The sequence below is a fragment of the Triturus cristatus genome, chromosome 7 (genome assembly GCF_964204655.1).
Source record: "Triturus cristatus chromosome 7, aTriCri1.1, whole genome shotgun sequence".
Taxonomy (NCBI): domain Eukaryota; kingdom Metazoa; phylum Chordata; class Amphibia; order Caudata; family Salamandridae; genus Triturus; species Triturus cristatus.
In genome coordinates, this window is record NC_140590.1 from 1,080,474,335 (window position 1) to 1,080,493,710 (window position 19,376).

At 45.1% G+C, this 19,376-nt stretch overlaps 1 protein-coding gene across 2 annotated transcripts in view; it reads right to left on the minus strand.

Moving 5' to 3' along the window:
* Positions 1–19,376, minus strand: part of FBXO38 (F-box protein 38) — a 165,321-nt gene that overhangs the window by 72,877 nt on the left and 73,068 nt on the right. For both annotated transcript variants that reach the window (XM_085618196.1, XM_085618197.1), the window contains exon 13: positions 14,795–14,905. In XM_085618196.1, the coding sequence (XP_085474322.1) occupies positions 14,795–14,905 (111 nt within the window). The remainder of the gene's footprint in view (positions 1–14,794; positions 14,906–19,376) is intronic.

The window sequence follows — 19,376 nt, forward strand, 5'->3', positions numbered from 1 at the left end:
CTAAACACTTCATCTTCTTTTTTACATTTTTTAAAAAAAACATTTTTGCCGTGCGCGCTCTGTGCGCGCAGCTCGCGAATTTTTCAAAAAAATTAAAACATTTTTTGCCCTTCGGGGTCCCAATATGACCCCCTGACAAACGCTTGTGGGTCAGGAACTCCCTACCCTGCCCCCTTTTCAAGTTCTCCACCTTTCCTTTTCAGTGTGACAGACAAAATGGCGGCCGACACTTCCTGATTGTGACCGATTCGAATGTTTACAGACATCTAACAACCAATCAGAATTTCGCTCGCACACGTTAGGGTGCGCGCACCGTACGCTTACGGTGCGCGCACGGTACGCGCTTATAGATATTTATATGCTTTTAAATGCTATTTTCTCAGGAACTACTGAACAGATTGACACCAGACCTGCAAAAGGCACTTCCCTGACCGGAGGACTACTTCTCTGCCAAATTTCAAGTAATTCTGTTCAGCCGTTCGGGCTGTACCTTCGACTAAAGGTCCTATGGGAAAATGCATGGGGAAAAAGCGTTTTGGGACCCCACTTTCTCGGCCCCCGCTTGACGAATCCCCAGGGCTTCGGCCGCCTTGCGCAGCACCACTGAAAAAGCTGCACCTTCCTCCGAGGCCACAGTCGGAGGAGAGATGAAACCAGCGTCCGGTGAAGTGTCCAGACCACTGGCATCCCCCAGTTCGTCCACCCAGTCCTGTGAAAGTTTGCCCTAGATGACCATAGGATCCTCGGAACCCTCCCAGTCGCCCCCGTCATCCGATTCCTGATAAACAGGAGGAATGATCGGTGCCGGATGGTAGATGAAACGCTCATCCATCGAGTCGGGTGCGGCGCCGCACCGGCGCCGGGTCCGGACAAGGCCTAAACCAGGGAACGGCGTCGTCCGGAGACAGCACCGGAGGTGGAACCGGTGTCGGCGCCGGCGGAGGAGGCGTCGTGAGGTCGACCGGCACCGACAGAGATCCAGGCCTGGATCCCTCGGGGACCTGCAGCATCGGGACCGAAATCGTCGCCGGGGCCGGTGCCGCCGGCAAGCGAGGTCACCCAGTCGAGCCCGCGGGGCCCGAAGGCGCGCCGGCAGGCGTTGACGGCGGAGCCAGGCCCCTCATGGCCGAGAGGAAGGCACTGACCTCCGCCGGAGTCGCGTCAGTCCCAGGGACCGGCGTGTATGGAGACGGACGCGGCTCCTGCCGCTCCGACGGAGCCGCGGGGGTGGGACCACCCTGACCCTCGGCCGAGTCGTGCGACCGGCGAGGGGAGTCTGAAGAGCGGTGTCGCCTCTTGGACTTCTTGGATCGCTTCGACTTACCCGAAGACTTCGAGCCCGACGAGCGATGATGGTGACTGCGGCACCGTGACCGGTCCTTGGACCTCCTCCTGGACCGGGACCGTGAGCGGCGCGGAGCCGAGTGCCGAAGCTCGAGAAGCTTACGGGACTGCTCCCGCCTAGCCTTCGAGGTCAAGGCCTGACAATCGGGGCACGACTGCGCGTCGTGGTCGGCCCCCAGGCAGTAAAGGCACCGGTGATGGTGGTCCGTCACCGACATCAGTCGATGACAGGAGTCACAGGCTTTAAACCTAGGCATCCTACCGGCACCAGAGTAGAGTCAACAGAAGACCAAAAAGAGTCAAAAAGTTTAGTCAAAAATTGACTAAGGGGTAAGCTCTTCCCGGATCGGCACTGTCTGGCGCGGAAAAAAGAAGAACTGACGTCAGCGCGCGAGGGCGGCGTCTAAGTACTCCGACGACGTCATTCCGGCGCACGACGCCAACGGCGGACGCGGAGCCGCAGACGACGCCTAGCGACGCGCAAGGGGTATTGCTACAAAAATCTTTCCGGATCCAGCCTGACGCCTGGGGATATTCTAAGGGAAGAATCTAACTAACGTGTTTCTTTCAGATATGATAAGCAATGCGCTAAACTAGCATATTCAGGCCTACAGTCTTCAACCTTCCCGGTACTCTGTGGCACTCGCCAGGGATGTCCCCTTTCACCTTTATTATTTGCTCTCTATATAGAGCCATTTATTTCGGTTTTGCAAAATAACCCTCAAATAAGTGCTTTTATATCTGGGACAAGCTCTCTCAAGGTCATCGCATATGCAGATGACATAGCGGTCTTCTCAACCTAACCAGGAGAAGCACTAAAAGTGATAACAGAAGTAGCCGGCGAGTTTGGATTCATTTCAGGCTATAAACTAAATGTCAATAAGACCCAAGTTCTTCTTAACCATAAACCGCTTGCCCCGGTGCAAGGAGTCTGCTCAGTTGCTACTTATTTGGGGGTCAGGATAGCAGCACAGGTAGACAGAATTTTTTCTTTACACTACGACGTTCTGTTAAAATAGACAATTAAGTCTCTAAAAAAATGGCATAAGTTGGTATTATTGGCAGAATTAATATCATAAAAATGCCGATTCTGCCTAAGTTTCTTTATTTTTTTGCTCTATTCTGTTACGCGTTCCAAACTTATTTTTTAAACGACTAGATGGAATACTAGGTAGTTTCATATGGGGATATAAGAAGGCAAGACGAGCAATAGATTGGTTGAAACTCCCTTTAAGTCAAGGGGGTCTAGAGTTTACCGATTTTAAAACATACTTTGTCAGATTTTTTTCTTCGTTTACGTAGTTTTATTAATCCTGCTAACACCATCTTCTGTCATGAGTTTATATGGGGGGGGGGGGGGGAGAGCAATATGTTTCTGTATAGAATCGACCCAAACTATTTTAAAAGGGTAAAATTCAAGACTATACGGGACGGTATACTTATTTGGCGTGCTATTCTGCTTAGTGGTGACATCTCTCCTTATCATAATAAGTTTCCTCTTTGGCATAATCCAGGATTGCCGGAGATATTTCACGATGCTGTGGGTAAAACATGGGATAGATGTGGAGTTACATGTTTTGGGGATTTATATGCCTATAGTGGCTTTGTCCCGTTTGAGAGACTGCAGATCAAGCATAAACTACCAGACCATATGATGTTTAAATACTATCAGATTCGGGATTACTTTGAGAGATTTAAATTTGATAAACATAACCGACTCTGAGACATGGGATTTCTGTATGCAGTAGATTCAAAATCTCTGATCAGCAGGGTGTATACATGGCTAAGTAGCCACAGATCAGAAGATTGTGAGAGATAAGCTGATCGGTGGAGTAGGGTGATGGAGATGCCGGTAGCGGTTAGCACCATATCACAAGCTCTCAGTATTATAGAAAAGGCTGTGCACTCTACTAATTTGCGACTGCAGCAACATCATACTACACGCCAGAAAGAATAGCTAAATGGTCATCAGATAATAGTATAATTAGCGAACGGACAAAATGCCCAAGATGTAATTTATATGCGGCCGACATTAAACATATGTTTATAACATGCCCAGAACTTTCAATATTTTGGCAGAAAGTTGGGTGTGTTTTACGACAGAAGTTGGGGATAGAAGTACTTTGTCGATTATAGAAATCATGATGGGATATAGCTCTGTGAGTTCAAAATTTAACAGTCTGCTTGCTAGTCTACTAGTTTCGGCAAGATTAACTATAGCTAGGGTGTGGATATCACCAAAACCCCATCCATCATGGACTGGTGGTTGCTAGTAAGGCAAATATATGAGATGGAACATGCACTGGCTAAGACGAGAGGTATTCGCTCTATAGCTAAATGTACTGCAATCTGGGGATCTTTGTTTTAGGTGGTATAAATAGCACGATATAGGGGTGGTCTAGAATGACTTGACTATTCTATCTTGTCCAGCTGATGTATATGAATTTATTCATGTATCCGTCTCTTCATTTTTGTGTTACTTTATTTCTTTTTACTACTTTTTTCTTCTTTATTATGTGTATAATTATAGTGGTTCTTTTTTTAGATTACTGTATATATTTAATTCTGAGCATCTTATCTGCCTTATGGTTATTACGCCCACGTTGACAAATACAAATAGTAAAAAAAAAAAAAAAAAAAAAAAAAAAAAGGAAGAGACGGATAAATTAATTACCTGTAATCCTAGTTCTCTTCCTGGGTGTACTCAAAGTTGTAAGCAACCCTCCCTCCTCCCCAGAGGAATACCATGTGAATAACTGAACTCTGTCTCCCTATGATCACTATACAATGTAGTATGCCTCTAAAAAGACCTGAGCTGTCACCTGTGGGGCATGATGGGAGCCTGGAGGTCCTGGCGGTTTTAAAGGCACGAAGCCAGTTTTTTTCAATGAGTATTCTATATGCAGCCTTCTGTGCTAATCTGCCTAATAGTGCATTTCTCTATGACATGGGAATGTTACTATATATGTTTTTATTTTAAATGAAAAACTACAATGCAGTATTGGCATATTTGAGACAGATTTGGCATTTTAGGCTGTTATATATATATATATATTCACTGAAAAAACCATAGGTTTCACACACGTTATAGTTAGGAATTAGCATTTAAAAAACCTTGCTAATTCACTGAAAAAACCATAGGTTTCACACATGTTATAGTTAGCTGGACATTTTACTGATAAAAAACCAATGAAATTCCCCCGTTATAGTTACTGTAGGCAACTATAACTCACGCGACCGCAATCCTCTGCTGATGCTAATACTGTATTTAGACACTTATTTGCCCATGTCTTCTTCCATTAAATTTTAGCTATACATATATTACAAATATTTTTTTTTCATAAAGACACATATGTCATCAGCAGAGGATTACGGTCGCGTGAGTTATAGTTGCCTACAGTAACTATAACGGGGGAATTTCATTGGTTTTTTATCAGTAAAATGTCCAGCTAACTATAACATGTGTGAAACCTATGGTTTTTTCAGTGAATTAGCAAGGTTTTTTAAATGCTAATTCCTAACTATAACGTGTGTGAAACCTATGGTTTTTTCAGTGAATTTGTACGGTTTTTTAAATGCTAATTTATTTACGTATTATTTTTTATATATTTATTTTACAATAAACTACGTATTAAAAATTATTATTATTTTTTTTTTTGGTTTTCACCCTGCGAATTTTTTTTTTTTTTTGCAAAAAAAAATTTTTTTTTTGTGTTTTTCAGGGTGCGCGCACTGTGCGCGCACCCCCGCGATTTCTAAAAAAAAAAAATTTTTTTTTTTGCCTTCGGGGTCCTTCAGGGACCCCCTGACAAAGGCTAGGGGGTCAGGAACTCTCTACCCTGCCCCCTTTTCACGTTCGCCACCTTCCTTTTTCACTCTCGCGCTGAAAACAAACAAAATGGCGGCCGACACTTCCTGATTTCGACCGATTCGAACGTTGACTAACATGTAACCACCAATCAGAATTACGCTCGCGCACGTTAGGGTGCTCGCACGGTGCTCGCACGGTGCGCGCACCCTGCGCGCATATATATATATATATATATGCTTTTAAATGCTATTTTCTCCGGAAATACTGAACAGATTTACACCAGACCTACAAAAGGCACTTCCTTGACCTAGGGACTACCTCTCTGCCAAATTTTGAGTAATTCTGTTCAGCCGTTCGGGCTGTAGCTCGTTCTAAAGGTCCTATGGAAAAATGCATGGGAAAAACGCGTTTTGGGACCCCCCTTTTATCTCAGCCCCCGCTTGACGGATCCCCCCGAGACTTTCAGGGTAGGAGCGGAGCGTAGCGCCCCACCTATTTTGAGAAATTCGCGAGGATTCGTCGACCGGCGCCAAAGTTATTCAAAATAGAATGTTGAGGTTTTCCTATGGAAACGTGGTCCTAACTATAACTACCTACTGGCGACCGCCAGTAGGTAATATATATATATATATATATATAGATACACACACACACTGAAAAAAACAAAGGTTTCAGGGGCGTTATAGTTAGGAATTGGCATTTAAAAAATCTTAGAAATTCACTTAGAAAACCATAGGTTTCAGGGGCGTTATAGTTAGCTGGACATTTCCCTCGTACAAAACCCTAGAAATTCCCCCGTTATAGTTAGTTCAGCTAACTATAACTCGCGCCCCCGCAATGCACTGCTGATGACGTCACATATTACATCACTCATGACATGGTCAGCGACATCACTGATGACATCACTGAGGACATCTGAAATGACATCACTGATGATGTCATCCAGTGAGTGTGTGTTTCTGTAAACTTTAAATATGTTTAATATATATATAGGGAAAAACCTATGGAAGAATGAGTGGGTGTATAAGTGTGTGAATGGCTGATTTAGTAGGTGCGTGACTGACTCTATAAGTGAGTCATTAAACGTATCTTACTGCAGACTAGTGACTAAACTGTGTGAATGTCTGTATCTGTCTGTTGGTGTATACGCGGCTGCATGGTTTTGTGAATAGCTATATGAGTGTCTCTATGGGTTACTGATTGGTTGTCTGAGTATCTGTATGGGTGCCTGAGTGTTTGTGGTGGTGGGGTATGTGTGACTGTGCATAGATGTGTGACTGGGTGATTCTATGGGTGCATGGTTTTAAGAGTGCATCTGTGATGGACTGTATGGTTGGGTGAGTGTATGTATGGGTGTGTTAGTGATTGAATGTATATCTCAGTGGTACATGTGTGAGTAACTACATATGTGAAAGGCAGTATATATGTGTGTAAGAGTATATAAGTGGGTATATGTGAGAGTGTGTGATTGTGAGTGGCTGTATGGATGAGTGTGTGCTTGTATCAGTGATTGTATAAGAGCGTAAGAATGTGGTACTATTTTTATGAGTAAGTGAACGTGTGTGTGTATAACTGCATAGGTGAGTAAATGGGATTGTGATTAATTAATTGCATGACTGACTAGGTGTGAGAGTACCTCTATGGATGATTAGTGGTGTGTGAGTGTCTATGTAGGTGTATAAATGCATATGATAGTCCTGTACTGAGTGACTGTAAGTATGGGTGACTGTACAGGTGAGTGAGTGGATGTGTGTGTAGATCTAAGAGTCAATGAGTGGGTATGTAGTTATTGGTATTGGAGTATCTATGGTTTTGAGAATGGACGTCTGAAATTTTGATTGAGTATATCAAAGGATGTGAGAAGATGCACTAATTTATCACATGGATGACATCATCAGTGATGTCATCAGTGATGTAATTTCAGATGTCATCAGTGATTTCATCAGTGATGTCATTTCAGATGTCATCAGTGATGTCACTGACCATGTCATGAGTGATGTAATATGTGACGTCATCAGCAGTGCATTGCGGGGGCGCAAGTTATAGTTAGCTGAACTAACTATAACGGGGGAATTTCTAGGGTTTTGTACGAGGGAAATGTCCAGCTAACTATAACGCCTCTGAAACCTATGTTTTTTTAAGTGAATTTCTAACGTTTTTTAAATGCCAATTCCTAACTATAACGCCCCTGAAACCTTTGTTTTTTTCAGTGAATTTCAAAGGTTTTTTAAATACTAATTCCTAACTATATCAGGCCGGAAACCTATGTTTTTTCAGTGAATTTCAAAGGTTTTGTAAATGGCAATTTTTAATGTATTATTTGTTATACTGATTTTTTTTATACTGATTTACTACATTTCTTAAACTATTTATTTTTAGATATTTTTTTTAATTACATTATAAATTGCAATACAAAATCTACTTTCTCAGAATGAATTACTTTAGTTTAAATACTTGGCAAATAGGCAACAGACTTAAGTACAGTAGTAACAGTTGTTGCAATGGGCAACACAATTTCAAACACAAAGCAGCATTGAGCTCAATGTGAATTTCTAGTTAAATGCAATTAGTTACTTTATGGATTACTTTTCTAACCACAGGACTGGATCCTAGATTCAGTCCTTGGACATCTCCTGTAAACCGTTGAGTAAAAGCGCTTTGGTTACAGTAGTAATTTTTAAGGAATATTATTGTATTTTAAAACTCGACACTTTTGAAACTTTTTCCCATAGAATCACCAATGTTATCCTATGGCAGAAAATTCACTTAGCAGGTAAGTAGTGTTATCGTTACTTTTTCTTACTCAGTGGTGGATCCTGGATCCAGCACTGGCCAACCTCCTGTAAACAGTTGAAAGAATGTGTTTAACTCATACAGACGATTTTTTAGGAATATTTTTAGTTTGTGAAAATAGACACTTAGAACCTTTTCTGGTGAAAACCACACAATGGATTCCTTTGGAAGGAAATACAAGTTACTGGTAAGTAGGCTTATGTTAGACCTGGCACCGTTGGCGTGGGTCACCCTTCCATTTTTGTCTGTGCCTCAAGGTATTTTTGTGTTGGTGTTAGCTGCTCAGGGCCCTGTGACGCTGCCATCCAGTGCCACGGGGCAAGTGCTCCCTATGGTAAAATGTATTATGTGAATTGACTTCCATGTTTGGCTTATTTGGTTTACTATCAGTCCCTGGTAGAGTGCACCAGGGGTGCCCAGGGCTTGTATATCCAAATGCTGCTAGTGGGCTTGCAGTACTGCTTGTGCCACCCACAGAAGCAGCCCGGGAAAATGTGTCTAAGGTCTGCCATTGCAGAACCTGCGTGCAGTCCGGTACTGTTGCGCTGGCTGCGCAAGTGTCCCCACTTGCCAGTCCCTAAACCTTCCCTTAACTACATCTTAGTCACCCCTCTGGTAGGCCCAAGGGCAGGGTGCATTGTAGGTGTAAGGTAGGACATGCCCTGATGTGTGTGGCATGTCTTAATAGTGAATTACAGCCCTTTTTTTTCGTTTTTCACTATTGAAGGCTACCTGCTCTCCATAGGCCAGAAAGGGCTGCTAGTTATAACACTCTATAATCCTAGCAGGCTCAGGAAGCATGGTAGAAATTCATGTCTAGTATGCCTGAACTCAGGATAATAAAGTACATCTTTTAGTAAAGGTTATTCTAATATCCTGGGTTTGCAAATGCGACTTTTAGAAAGTTAGCCTTTCCGCGCCTATCCATCTCAGTCCACCTCTGAGCTGTGCGTGTGTTCTGCCTAGCAACAGTAGGAGCAGGGCTGGGGAATTCCAGGAGACAGGCTGGCTGCCAGGTGGTGGGTAGAGAGATTACACCAGGATGGGTGGGAGGAGTACACCTTGACTCTTGAATAGACCTGTGCTCTGCCACCACAAAGCCGGCTCCGCCCCCTGTGGAGCGGCTGATGTCTCTGCCCTGCTGCTGAAAGGAAAGCGCAGAGTCACCACAACAAAGTGCTCCAAAACTGGACTGAGCCAGGCCCAGGCCCCCTGGCGACAAAGAACAAAAGATTTGCGCTTTAAAAGAAGGAGCCCTGCTCCTAAGAGATCAGATCCTGCTTGAACCACGAAGGAACTCTGCCCGACTAGAAGGACCTGGAAGAAGCTGAAGGAGGAGTAACTTTCCCTAACCTGGGGGATCGGCCTGCAGTGGGTGCCTTGCTGAGAAAGGAGAGGAAAGGACTAATAGAAACTTTTATATAAAGTATATGTATTGTTGATACAACTTACGCCTGGCGTCCAATTTGTGGGAGATCCTGTGATTTACTGTGTGTGCTCATAAATGCTTAACTGACTTAGCGCCCTGAAGTTTAGCCCCGACTGCTCGCGCCACACTACCAATAGGGTGAGCAGGGGTTGTTCTGAAGGAGTAATTCTCGTGTCCTGACTGGAAGAAGGGACCACTGCTTGTCACACGTAACCACTCGTGCCAACCAGGGGTTTCCCATTCTAACAGCTTAGAATTACTTTTCAGGGTCTGTGCTGGGCTAAAAGATGCAGCACTGGGTTCTCTCCCGATTACAGGTGAGTAAATCGGAATTCGTAGTTCGGCTGATTTTAGAGGAATATATGTACGTTTCAAAAATGGACACTTAGAAAACTTTCTGGTGAAAACCACACAATGGATTCCTATGGAAGGAAATACAAGTTACTGGTAAGTACGCTTAGAATTACTTTTCAAGGTCAGTGCTGGGCTAAAAGATGCAGCACTGGGTTCTCTCCTGATTACAGGCAAGTAAATCGGAATTCGCAGTTCGGCTGATTTTAGAGGAATATTTGTACAATGGTGAAGGAAGGGGAAGGGGCCTGAGGTGACTTGCGCAAACACGCCCTGTGGCGCGTTTTAAGTTGGGGAATTAATTCCTCTTCAATCCTGAGGTCCCCTGGGGGCCAACAAGCCCGCCAGGTACCTCCAGTATGCGCCAGGGAGCTGCATTGCAGAGAGGTATTCAGAGGCCACGCCCCTTTTTACAACACTCTGCAACACGTTTTTAAAACATTTAAAGAAACGGCATTGTTATTTACAATGTCAATAGCTTAATCACTTTCAGAGCCACCCCCCCCACACACACACACACAGAGCCACCCCCCCCCCCCACACACACACACACACAGAGCCACCCACACACACACACACACACAGAGCCACCCACACACAGTCACCCACACACACACACACACACACACAGAGCCACCCACACACACACACACCCACCCACACACAGAACCACACACACACACACACACACACACACCCACCCACATACAGAAACACACACACACACACACACACACACACACACACACACACACGCATACACATTGATCTTGGGACCAAAGCAGAAGTGGCACCCACTTCACCTCCTGTTCAAATGTTAAGTAAGTTAAATTAAGTATTGGGGCTGCAATAGTTTCAAATACAGAAAACAATTCTTGTAGTAAAATGCATCGCTAAAATCTGTTCTGGGCAGTCAAAATGTACCCGTTCTGGTAGGAACAGCGAAAATATTCTTCAAGTATTAGACCATTCTCACTGAGTTGCATACCTGCCAACTCACACGGTGTCACTGTGTTATATACGATATCGGCTACCATCACACGGTCTCCCGGTGAGCCTCCAGTATCACAGGGTGGCAGGGAAAACGAGCTGAAAACCTATGTAAATTGTAGTTTTCCAGCTCGTTTTCCAAGGCTTTGAACTGCGACTTCCATTAAGGGGTGTGAAAACTCCCGAGGACATAGGCACCAGCCTCAACAATCTTTTTATTTTTTGGAAGGAGGGAGATTGGTGAGGTGGAGTTCAAAAGTGCCTCCTAGTTACTTCTCGGCACAAGGCCCTGCCCCTTTCAAGGTCCGCCCCCTCCTCATATGGTGTGATCGTTCTGCAAGTTGGCAGGTAAGGAGTTGTGATTCTCTAGATCATGGGTACCCACAAACATTTGCTCAGGGGCCACAAAGTACGGTCTATGGTGTGACCGAGGGCTGCACTAATGCCAGCAGGGTGGCGGTAGAGGGTCTGGGTGGGTCAGTGATTTTGTAAGGAGGTCTGAAAAATGTTAAATAAGCATTTCTTTGCAGACTGATAAATGCTTGCTCGTTTATTTAAAAAATGTTCCTGGATATTAGTGCTGTGCAACTAACAGCAGCTCGAGCTGTTGCTCACCAGGGGGGCCGCAAGTAAAGGTCAGGAGGTCCGAAAGCAGCCTCCGGGCCGTACTTTGAGCATCACTGCTCCAGATGAACATTTAACCTAAATCATCGAAACGCCAAAAAGAGCATTCATGCTCTGGAAAGAAAAATGAGGTGCCCGTCTCCTAAGAATTTGGATTTGACCAGCACCTCAATTTCCTCTTTGTGAGTCACCCTTATTAGAACGGGTAGAGACAGAGTTAGCTACTTCGCCAAGCTCTTGTTTTGGGAGAAAAAAAAACATGATCAAAAGTTCACTTTTCACACAACTCCCTGCTGGGTTAATCTCCTCTAAACTTCCTTTCACATGTTCATCTTGCGTTGTTTTATCTTTGTGTCCTATCAAAAAGACAAGTATCACGTGTTCAGGCTTTTGAAAGGAAACCTGGTGAAACCAGCCTTGATTCCCCTCATCCTGTCAAAACAGGAGTCATGGCTGCTGCTCAAGGGAGGTGTCAGGGCCGAGTCATGCCCATCACTTCACCACACATCCCTAAAACACCCCCTAAAAGGCATTGGGACCCACCTTCAAGTGAAACACAACATGCTGTTGGGGGATCTCTTATCCGAGACTCAGAACACCGCGAGTCCGCACAGTAGCCACTTCGCCCGCTGAAGCAGTTTCAATGAGCATTAGTGGGCAGTGTGAGGGAGCTGTCAGTCCTGCTACGTTCTAAGAGTCCTGTGGGGTCACCGTTTCAGTAACGCCATCACACAGGTGTCCAGAGGTGATTCGGTTCAATCTGCATTATAAGATGCCATTTATGTCTGGTGGCCAGCCCGAGCTAGCCACTTGGCACGTGGCCCTGCCCTCCTCTTTAGAGCCTCCCCTTTACCCTCCCTCCTTCTTAGACCCCCGCACACCTCTTACCCTTCACCATCACCTTTCTATCACGGCAAATGGCGACCTGAGTTCAGAGACGGGGAGAGCGGAGGGTGACAGTTTGGGGGGAGGGGCCGATCGATGGGTCAGGGGGGTAATAATGACCTCTCCCCAGGAGCTGAGCTGCAACAGGCTGCACGCTTCACTGGGCTGTGTTTGTACCAACCAAGAGCAGATTTACAGACATTGTGTTCCCGGTCACCCCTCATTAATTCTGACTCTTGTCCGTTTGCAGGCACGCGAGCGTGAACGTGCCTGCGTGTGCGCGTTAATGAGGGTCGTCTGTGCGCGTGGATCTGCGTCTGACTGTATTGGTGCATCGGAGGTGGGAGGGCCGGATACAGACCCGAGCCAGGGAAAGGGTCCGGCTTGGCTCTCAGAGGCACGGCACGACCGTCCTGAGCCTAGAACAAGCCTTAAGTACCGGATTGAATCCCGTGGTGGCCCCTAGTCAGTCGAAATTTCGGGGCCCATTCGCAGATTCCCCCTAATACCTTTTTCGCTTTACCAACCAACAATTTTAATAAACCAATGAGCACCGAGGGAGCCGAGAGCAGGGGGAGGGGACGAGCACCAGCCCGGCCGTGTACGGGGTACCATGGTGGACGGGGATGGCGCCATGAACACCACCATCTTTCTCCGAGGTCAAGCAGAAATGCCTCGGAGAAACGCAGCGTCATTTTCGGATTCGGGGGCGTGTTTTTCTTTCTCTCCTCTTCCCATTGGCTGGAATGTTTACATTCCAGAAGAGAGAAAGAAACTAAAAAACACGCAGCCGAATCCGAAAAAGACGGGGCTTAAATGGACAGACGCCCCTCTCCTCCAATGGCTGGCCTCCGTTTAGTAAGCCAGCCAATGGAGAAGAGGGCGGGTTCAAGCCCCACTACTGAAAAACATTAAATCTCGCCAAGCGAGACTACGCAAGCACAGCCTTCGCTAGCCGAGACCTAAAAAATACATAATGACATTTATTATACATTTTCTACCAATTGTTTCGCTGGGTGGCAAAGATCAGAAAGTCTACTTAAGTAACAAAGGGCAGGAAACGGAGATCATAGGAAAAAAAGGCAACAATGGTTGGGATATTTTAAGTGACTGATACATTCTGCACTGACAGGAGAGGATTCCTCGTCTATGCAAGTGGCACTGGAGTAGAGAATGCCAAAGAGCTGGCTTGTGTGGGAGATAGTGTTGTGCTGGAAGAGCTGCAAAAAAAAACTGAAGGACGCTGAAGCAAGGTCTGTAATGAGCACTGATGGCTGCTTTAGTAGAGTCAGGTGAGGGTCTGAATGTAATAGGATTATGTGGAGAAGGCTTTTAGGGACAGTGAGGTGAGTGATTAGGAGAGTGGTACAGGAGATAGCCAGGAGTATAGGGTTGGGGAGAAAAGGGGGCTGAAAGGCTGTGTAAGTGGAAAGGAAAAAAGTGAAAGAGGAAAGTGAGGAGAAACATGGGAGATTGAGAAAGTGTGGGGAGAACAGGGTAAGCAAGACAATGTTCTAAGAAGCAATGTGAGGGGAATAGTGGGGTAAACGTATCAGTGAAAAGAGAAAAAGACAGTAGTGCAGATAACAGGATGTGAGCAATGATATAGGAAATTGTGCTGGTAGGAGTATGAAATGAGGAGAGCATGCACGATTGTAGGTGAACAGCATGGAATAGGAAATGCGTGACAGTGTGTAGGGGAGTTAGTGAATGAGGGGTGTTGGAGAACAGGAGGAGTTAGACAAAAATGGGAGCAGAAGTGAATGATGGGGTTTTCAAAAAGTTTGAGGCCTTTATTTGGCTACAGGGGCAGCCACTGGCTAAAGGGCAGTATCTGATGTAGGTGTTGTTCACCACAAATGTCCCAAAAACACAGTAATGCTGCTCTCAAATTGGATAACCCCAGGAGAATCGGAATTCTTAGGGTACTTGACTGTTGGCAGGTTGTAAAGTTGAACAGCCAAGACTTATTCTAGGAGGTGCTCGGCATTGGAAACTAAGCTATAACTTGACGCCGTAAACTACACTCAGCAATGTCAAGGAGGTACAGTTTATGTTCTAAAAATAAGGTGCAAGAAGAAAACTTGTGGCACCCTTTGGGGCTGAAATATGGCATTGTTTCTTTTTCATATTAACGCACATGTATACCTTTTTATATTATTATGTTTGTGTACTTATTACTTTACTACTGCTGTCAAAAAAAGAGGAAGAAACATTCAACTCTCTCCAATCCAATTTACTACTCTGCCTCATCCTAGGCCTCTTTCAATATAACCTCTACCTCCACTCAGACTCGGCCCAAACCTCATTTTACTACTATGATGACCCAAATTAATAGTTTCTAGACTCCTCCCTCCGCTATCATACTCAATACAACTAATAGACTAACATGTCCAGCAGTCAAATTAACAACATTCATTTCCCTATAATAATCCACTACGAATCCATTTGGGTCGAAAAAAACCTCAATGCCTCGTTAGGGTTAGTAAGCAAAACATAAATACAATTACAATAAGATAAATTGCAGCACAGAATATAGTTCGGTACAAAAACTCTAACTGTATTACCTGCTTGCTCCTCATCCAAATCCATTGGCTCCTCTGGCGGATGCTGGACTGTGGTCTCTGAAACACTATCCCCAGCTGCCTCCTCTGCAGCCTCTTCCATTTCATTCAAAGCTGCAGGGTAAAATTATAAAATATCTTGACTGTTTCCATAGCAGATGCCAAATAACATTCAGCACGTCCTCTCCAAAGGCAATAGGCCCAGGATTTAACCTCGCCTGTGACTCCTTCACGTATTACTATATATTGCACATTATCTGTTTTCATCACTGCAGAGCGATTTAAAAGTTTTAAAAAACATGGTCGTTTTTCCCAACAGGTGCTTGAAGGAGTGCTTTACATTTCTTATTTTACACATCACTACTTGAATTATTGTGTGATCTTGTCTTTAATTAGATTCTGTGTAGCATCTGAAAATTAAGTTATGCAGAAAAGAGGGAAAACCTGTGCCTTTCCAACATTCTTTTAGGAATTCATTTAATTTCTGTCAGACACTGGTGAGCAAAGGCATGAGAGCGAAAGCAAATTGAAAGTAAAGGAAATATAGAACACAGGGATCTGCTGCCCTCCACCCCACCACGTCTTCCCATAGCAGAGCAGCACAATTGTACATAATGCAGAGTGCATGGATGAGTGGCTTAATTTGATTGGTGGTGTGTAACTGCAGCATAGGTGAGAACAATGATCCTTTGTCAAAAGCAGCAGCAGTTTTGTCAGGGCCCAAGGTGAAGTTAATGTCACAATGTTACTTACACTTGTGCACAGCCCAGTCCCTAGGTTTTTACCATCGCCTCCGAGTCAGTCTTACAAAGGCGACGCGATCGGGAACTGGAAGGAACACTAGGTATACAAAATCCATTTGTGCCAAAACAAATACAACTTTTCCCACACATAGCTTTAGGACCAGCGGCAAGTTAATTGTCCGCTATCCTGTGCCTTACCTATTGCTCTATTGGATCACAGGTCTCCCTTGGACACCATCATTGTCCAACTCCCTGCCAGCCTTTGTAGCGAACCAAAGTAGAAGGAGAGGTGGGAGGGTAGAGTGTGAGATAGAGAGGGGGGAAGAGAGAAATGGAGAGGTGGAATGGGGGAGTTGAAGGCAGAGAGGAGGAAGAAAAACAGCAGAACAGGGAGAGAGAAAGGCAGGGATTGGAAGAGAAAGACAGCGATGGAGAGGGAAAGAGAAAAGGACAGAGACAGGCAGAAGGTGTGGGAGAGCGAAATGGAAAAGGTATTGCTGTGAAAGGAGAGGAGTGAGACCAGGTGAGTGGACATGGTTGTAATCCCAGCAGCACACTGGCGTGCTCTTGCATAATATTGGACTATTGTGGATATCCGTGGCATAATGTAGATCTCTATGGTGTCAACATTGGAAATAAAGAGGATTCTGGAAAAGTGAAGGCATTCTTAGAGCATTGTTCCAAGGACACACAACTCGCATACGAAAACATCCTGTGCGGATCGTGTCCATGTGGTGGCCATCCCTAGTATAATTAAGCCCACTCCTTAGCATTACTGTCATCACATCTTTAAGATGAAGGCTTTAAAACACTATCCCCGGAACAATGGTAGAATGTTTTTTAACCTTGGCTTTTTGAGAACCCTCTTTACATTATGAGTGCCAGCATGGCATAGAGGTGGCCAATTCTGACATGATGCTTATAGTTCTGGCACAACTGTGGCCCTTGTCATACCCATTACAGTAAGTTCTGAAATAATGCTGGCATTGTATACCAGATGCATTCTAGCATGCCATAGGTGTTTAAGGTATGTTATTTCTGATGTGTTAACTGCATGTAGGCGGTGACCGATGTGGTGTATTTTATGTATAAACAGTGCTGTAATAGATAATTTTCTAGTTGATCTTGCGTCCCTTTCTCCTCCTTTTTTAATTCTTTTCTTTTCCTTGTATAGCCTATAAGTATTAAAGGGCATAGTACTGCCAGCTAGTTTGAATAAATATACAGGTATAAAATATTTTTTGCTGAATTGAGCCCAAGGGAACTTTGCTTTTCTGTTGTAGTGTCTTACCCCAGCCCTTTGAGTAAACAAGTAAACTGCTGAAATAACTTTACGACAGAAGCAAGGCGAGTCTGGTCAGCTAAGGTACATACAGTACTCTAGAATGGATAACTAACCTGCTGGCACATAGATGTAAATCCAGCGTCCAAGAGCATTTGAGGGAGCACATAGTCTGCCTAGGTGTCATCATCTTCATCCTTGCAAAGTCAACCAGATACAGGGAACCTCCGAAGGTCCCAATATCTAGAAAAGGACCCATGACTGATAAGCTCGTTCTTGGAGATACTCAGCAAATCGGGGGACATAACGGAGTTCACTGCACCTAATACAAAGTTGATACTATACCACCCTAGGGGTCACACAAGCAGGTGTTTGAGAGACAAAAGGGCAAATAATTGTTTTGGAAGGTCTTCATCTGTGCTTGGGAAATGAAAGAAAGAGGGAAGCTTACATCATGTATGAAAATGTATTGGAGAGTCTGGTTTGGGACCGAAGAAGAGTCAAACTGCTCCATGGATCTACCTGTTTTTTCCCCTCATAGTGGGAGGAACATTGTGATTTTTGTTGTTTATGGTGCTTTTTTATGCTATTTCTCTGGCGAACAACCTCCAGAGAGGTCCACAGTTTTAAAGGGGTCCTCAAATTTCTCTTACTATGATAATTATCAGTTCGGCATCCTGCTAACTAATCGCCTTAGGGGTCATCTGGGCAAACTGGTCTCCTCATTCAACTAGGATTAGCTAGGGACTTGCATGATATTTCATCACAAACATGTCTGTGAGACTTTGTGCAGGGCCAAAAAGGCTGAAAACTTCAGTGGCAACATCCTTGACACAGACAAAAGGGCGATTTAAGACCAAAAGAGTAAACCCAAAATGCTAGCAACATCTCTGTGTAGGAAAGAGCCCCTTTTTGATGTGGTTACCCAACTTTTTGCCTGAAAGTGTACTGGGTTCCTGCCAGGAGCAGCCCTTGCAGGTAAGAGCAGTGGGGCCGGGAAAGGGGGGACCCGTCAGATGGCGAAGAGGGAAATTAATTATTTGATTTTCCCTCTTTGTTTGTCGAGCCGCCCCTTCCACACAGCTCTTACCTGCACAGGTGGCTCTTGGTTTCTGCTAATCAGGTTCCCAGTGCCAGAGCTCTCTCAAAGCTGTGCAATTGCTTCCCCAAATATCAAAACCTTTAGCACCCTCTGTAAGTCCCTAGTAAATGGTACCCTGGCACCTAGGGGCTGAGGGACTAAAGAGGGCCCCTATGGTTTGCAGCACGAATTGTGCCACCCTCAGGCCTAAGGGACCCCTCAGCAAGCACATGCATGACTGCCATTGTAGTCTGCGTGTCTTCGTGCAGATAAAAGGGAAAACACGTCATGTCGCACGTCAATGTGTCCCACATCCCCTACCACTGCATATAATATTTGTAAGTCGCCCCTACAGCATGCCCAACAGCCCTCCTAAGGCAGGATGCTTAATGTTATATGGGAGGACATATCTGCATGAACAGATATAACCCTGTGTGGGTCAGCCCTATTGCTACCAGTGCAAGTGACGAGGGAAGTCATCTTAAATCATGTACTGGACACTGGTGCAGCAGAGTTCCCCAACTACATTATGGCTTCTCTGAAAATAGGGATGTTTGGCGCCAAACATCTTGTTTTGATAAACTCGCACTGATTTCAGTGTTGGATTTATAAAATAAATGCTCTCAAGAGGGTACCTTAGAGGTGAGCCCCTGAAAACATACCAGCCTCTTGTGTGTTTGCTGATTGGATTCTGCCAGCAGGCCACTCAAGACAAGTTTCTGACCTCCAAGGGTGGGAGCGTTTTGCTCTCAGAGGTCAGAAACAAAAGCCTGTCCGGGAAGAGGGTGCATCACCCCCTTCCACTGGATGACCTGCTGATTAGCCTCCTTGGGCTGGCAAGCTTCAACGGAGCTGTTGCCTAGAGAATGCAAATCTGGCTCCATTAACAGGAGAGGAAGCCACTCGCTCCTCTCCCGTCCAGAGCCCACTTGGAAAGGCAATAAAAATGACTAGACAGGTAAGCGTGCCACCCCCAGGCTAGTACCAACGCTAAGGTAGGCTAACTGCGAGGTGGACACAATTTTTCAGAGGTAGCCATCTTTGTAATGCATACCTAAGAATTCTGGGACAGGGTTATGTCCACTTCCCACAGGAAGTGGTCATATAGGGGGGTAGTGACCCCCAGGTTCAATAGCCCATTGATTACTACCCTACACTCCCCTAACAATCCTAAATTCAGTATTTATGGAGTCCCTGGCACCAGAGAAGCAGATCCTGATGACCGTAAAAGAGAGAGGGCACGAAGAGCCACAAAAGCAGAGAAGACTGCTGAGAGCACCTGACATTGAACAGGCCCCACCAGCCTGTCTGCAGCCCTCGGCAAAAACTGCGCCAAAGTCAACTCGTCCTGCAGCTGTAACTCCAGAAACTTGGGAGGACTGCATGCCTTCGAAAATGACTCAGGATCTCCTGTGAACAGAGGACCTGTGTAGCAGAAACTCCAAAAAGCAGACTCTGAGGCTTCCGGAACCGCCAAAA